This window comes from Lycium barbarum, chromosome 4 (assembly GCF_019175385.1).
Source record: "Lycium barbarum isolate Lr01 chromosome 4, ASM1917538v2, whole genome shotgun sequence".
Classification (NCBI taxonomy): Eukaryota; Viridiplantae; Streptophyta; class Magnoliopsida; order Solanales; family Solanaceae; genus Lycium; species Lycium barbarum.
Window position 1 is genome coordinate 98,112,560 of NC_083340.1, and position 3,463 is coordinate 98,116,022.

The 3,463-nt window shown below is 37.0% G+C and overlaps 1 protein-coding gene across 1 annotated transcript; it reads left to right on the forward strand.

Annotated features, from left to right (window-relative positions):
- Window positions 1-2,761: 2,761 nt before the first annotated feature.
- LOC132637615 (uncharacterized) lies at window positions 2,762-3,193 on the forward strand. Its single transcript, XM_060354677.1, has one exon. The coding sequence runs from the start codon at window positions 2,762-2,764 to the stop codon at window positions 3,191-3,193; it is 432 nt and encodes a 143-aa protein (XP_060210660.1).
- The last annotated feature ends 270 nt before the right edge of the window (window positions 3,194-3,463 follow it).

Consider the following 3,463-nt stretch of genomic DNA (forward strand, 5'->3'; position numbering starts at 1 on the left):
AAACCATTGTTATTGGACATGGCTACTATTAATTAAACCAGGTCTAATTGTGCTAGGGTAAAGGTGCAACTGGATTTAATATCAGACCTTCCTAAGTTTGTTATTTTTGAGATTGAAGATGACCAGACCAAGGAAGTGAATGTTATGAAAGTGAAGATTCAGTATGATCATTTGCCTAAGTATTGTACTGAATGTAAATTACAAGGCCATTCAGAGAAAGAATGTAGAGTGTTACATACTGAGTTGAAGGCAGAAAAGAAAGAGGACGTCTATGAAGGAGAGGAAGAAGTGAAGATGAGTAAGGAAGTCACAACTGAGAAACAAACAGTGGCAACAACATCTAAGGGATTTCCATATCCAGAAAGGTATAATAGGTATAATAGATGGAGATATCCTGTGCAACAATATTTTCCAAAGGTGTTATCTAGTGGAAAAGTTGTTACTTATCCAAATGCTGCTAACATGGGAAAGAAGAGGAAGGAGGATGGTCATGCAGAGAAACACAAGCAACCAGAAGGAGTTCCACTTCAAAATAATTTTGACGTATTGAATGACAATGTAGAAGAATGGCTGGATAATAAAAACACAAAGTATTTGGTTCCTACTGACTCAGTAGGGACATCCAAAGAGCCAGATGTTTTAATCAAGGAGGCAGAAGATGTTGACAAATCTGATGAAAGTTTGAAAGTAACTAGGGAAGAAGGACATATTGGAATGCAGGCTGAGAATGTGAAGGAAAGTGTGGGTACTGAGATAGTTACTTACAAGGGCCCTGAACAAAATCGTAACAATGTCGAAGATCCCCAAGAGACAGTTACTGATGGAGGAGACAAAGTAGCAGATAGCCAAGAACAAGTACAAGTTAGTGGAGGTTCTGAGATAGTTGTTTATAAGGGTCCTGAAGAAAAGACTAACAATTTAGATGATTCACAAGCTCATGGAGGAGACAAAGTAGCAGATAGCCAGGAACATGTAGAGGATGGAGAGAAACAAAAATTAAATGACTGTGTGGACAAGTTAGATCAGGATCATGAGCTAAGCAACATAGTCTTTAATCAGGAGCATACTCAGAAGGAATTTCCTATTACAATTGTGCTCAGACAAGAGGATCATTTGAAGTTTTCTATAAATAATGATGGAGTGGGATCCTACCCACCTGAAAGGGAGGAACCTGATGATTTGCATGTGGATCTGGTGGAAAAAGGTCAAGATAAGCAAATTATACCACTTAAGAAACCTTCTCCTTTGAAGGAACTTCATGATGTAGTGTCTCATAATCTATCAGATATGGCATTACCTGAGCAGCTTCATATAAGTAGCAGTGCTAAAGATGGGGAGATGAGGAAGACATAGAACAGGTGTTTAATCAAGTAGCTAAGGAAGATGATATTTCTCCAAAGTCCATGTAGAAAGGGAGTAATAAGGGCAAACAACAAAGTGTAGTGGATATTCAGCCTCTAAGAATATTGCCAAATAGAGCTGTGAAGAATGTCAATAAATCTTTATGAAGACTCTATTTTGGAATATCAGGTCTGTGAATTCATAGCAAGTTTTTCATAGAGTGCAAATGTTACAGAGGCATCATAAATTCTCCATCATTACTTTGATGGAACCATTTCAGCATGTTAGACACATTCAAGGATTTAGAAGGAGATTGGGCATGAGGTATGCACATCATAACTGCAATGCTAAAATTTGGTTCTTTATAAATGATAATATAGATGTAGAGGTGATTCAGGATACAGATCAATAGATCACAGTTAAGCTAAATTTTCAAGACGATAATAAAATTCTTGTGACTACTATGATTTATACAAAGTATGAAGCATTGGAAAGAATTAGTCTTTGGGATAATTTGTATAACCTAGTTAATCAAATGGAAGTGCCTTGGCTTGTGGGAAGGGATTTCAATGTCATTATGCATGAAGATGAGAAAATAGGGAGTCTGCCAGTTTATCCAGATGAGTATGCAGATTTTGCATTCTGTGTGAATTCAAGTGAACTATTTGAAGTTTCTTTTAAAGGGAGCTTATTCACATGGTGGAATGGTAGAGCTGGTAGAGATTGTATTTTTAAAAGGTTGGACAGAATGCTCACTAATTCAAAACTACAGGATTGGTTTGGTCACATGGAAGTTGAACATTTATCTAGAACTGGTTCTGATCATGCTCCTCTTCTACTTACTTGTGGAAATTCATCTTAATATGTAAGGAAGCCTTTCAGATTTCTAAAGTTTTGGATAGAACATGAATCCTTCTTAGAGGTTGTGAATCAAGGGTGGAATACTGATTTTGAAGCAGATGAGCTCATTACTTTTAAACTGAAACTTAAAAAAGTTAAGTCTGTTTTATCAGAATGGAGTAAAGCTACCTTTGGGGATATCTTCAAGCAACTAGTAGTAAGGGAAGATATTGTGAGTGTTAAAGAACAGCTCTTTGAAGATGATCCTTCTCCCGCCAACAGGATGGTACTCCAACTTGCACAAGCAGAATGAAGAAGTATATGCATTATGAGGAGGAGTTCTGGAGACAGAAATCTCATTTTACTTGCTTCTCTGAGGGGGATAGGAATACAAGGTTTTTCCACAATATGGTAAATGGTAAGAGGAAGAGATTACATGTCAAAAGGATGAAAAAGCAAGATAAAAGTTGGATTGAGGGGGAAGATGCTCTAGCTGAAGAAGCAAAGTCAATTTTATCATCATCAGTTTACACAGGAGGATATCTCCTCAAATTTCTCATTGCTGCAACATGTTCCTAATATGGTTACTCAGGAGAAAAACCAGATACTTACCAGCATGCCAACTCTAGAAGTTGTTAAGAATGCAGTTTTTGATCTATCAAGAGATAGCTCAGGTGGTCCAGATGGTATGGTAGGAGCATTTTATCCAGTATGCTGGGAAATTGTGGGGGCTAATGTGTATAATGTAGTGAAAGTCTTCTTTGAAGGACAGACTTTGCCAAAGTCCATAACTCATACAAATCTGGTTCTGATCCCAAAGAAGAATAATGTTGAGACCTTTGCAGATATGAGGCCCATAAGTCTCAGTAATTTTATTAACAAAGTGATTTCTAGAGTGGTGCAAAATAAACTTGAAAATGTTTTTCCTTCTTTGATATCTGCTAATCAGTCTGGTTTTGTAAAGGGAAGATGTATCATTGAGAATGTACTCTTAACTCAAGAGGTGGTTTAAGATATAAGACTTAGGGGAAACTCAACTAATGTGGTGCTTAAACTGGACATGGCTAAGGCCTATGATAAAGTATCATGGGATTTTTCGGTAAGAGTTCTGAGGAAGATGGGATTTGCAGAAGTATTTATAGATATGATATGGAGATTGATAGCAAACAATTGGTACTCAGTTCTATTCAATGGATAGGCTTCTGGATTTTTTCATTCAACAAGAGGCGTTAAGTAAGGAGATCCACACTCTCATGCTTTGTTTATTTTGTCTGCAAAAGTG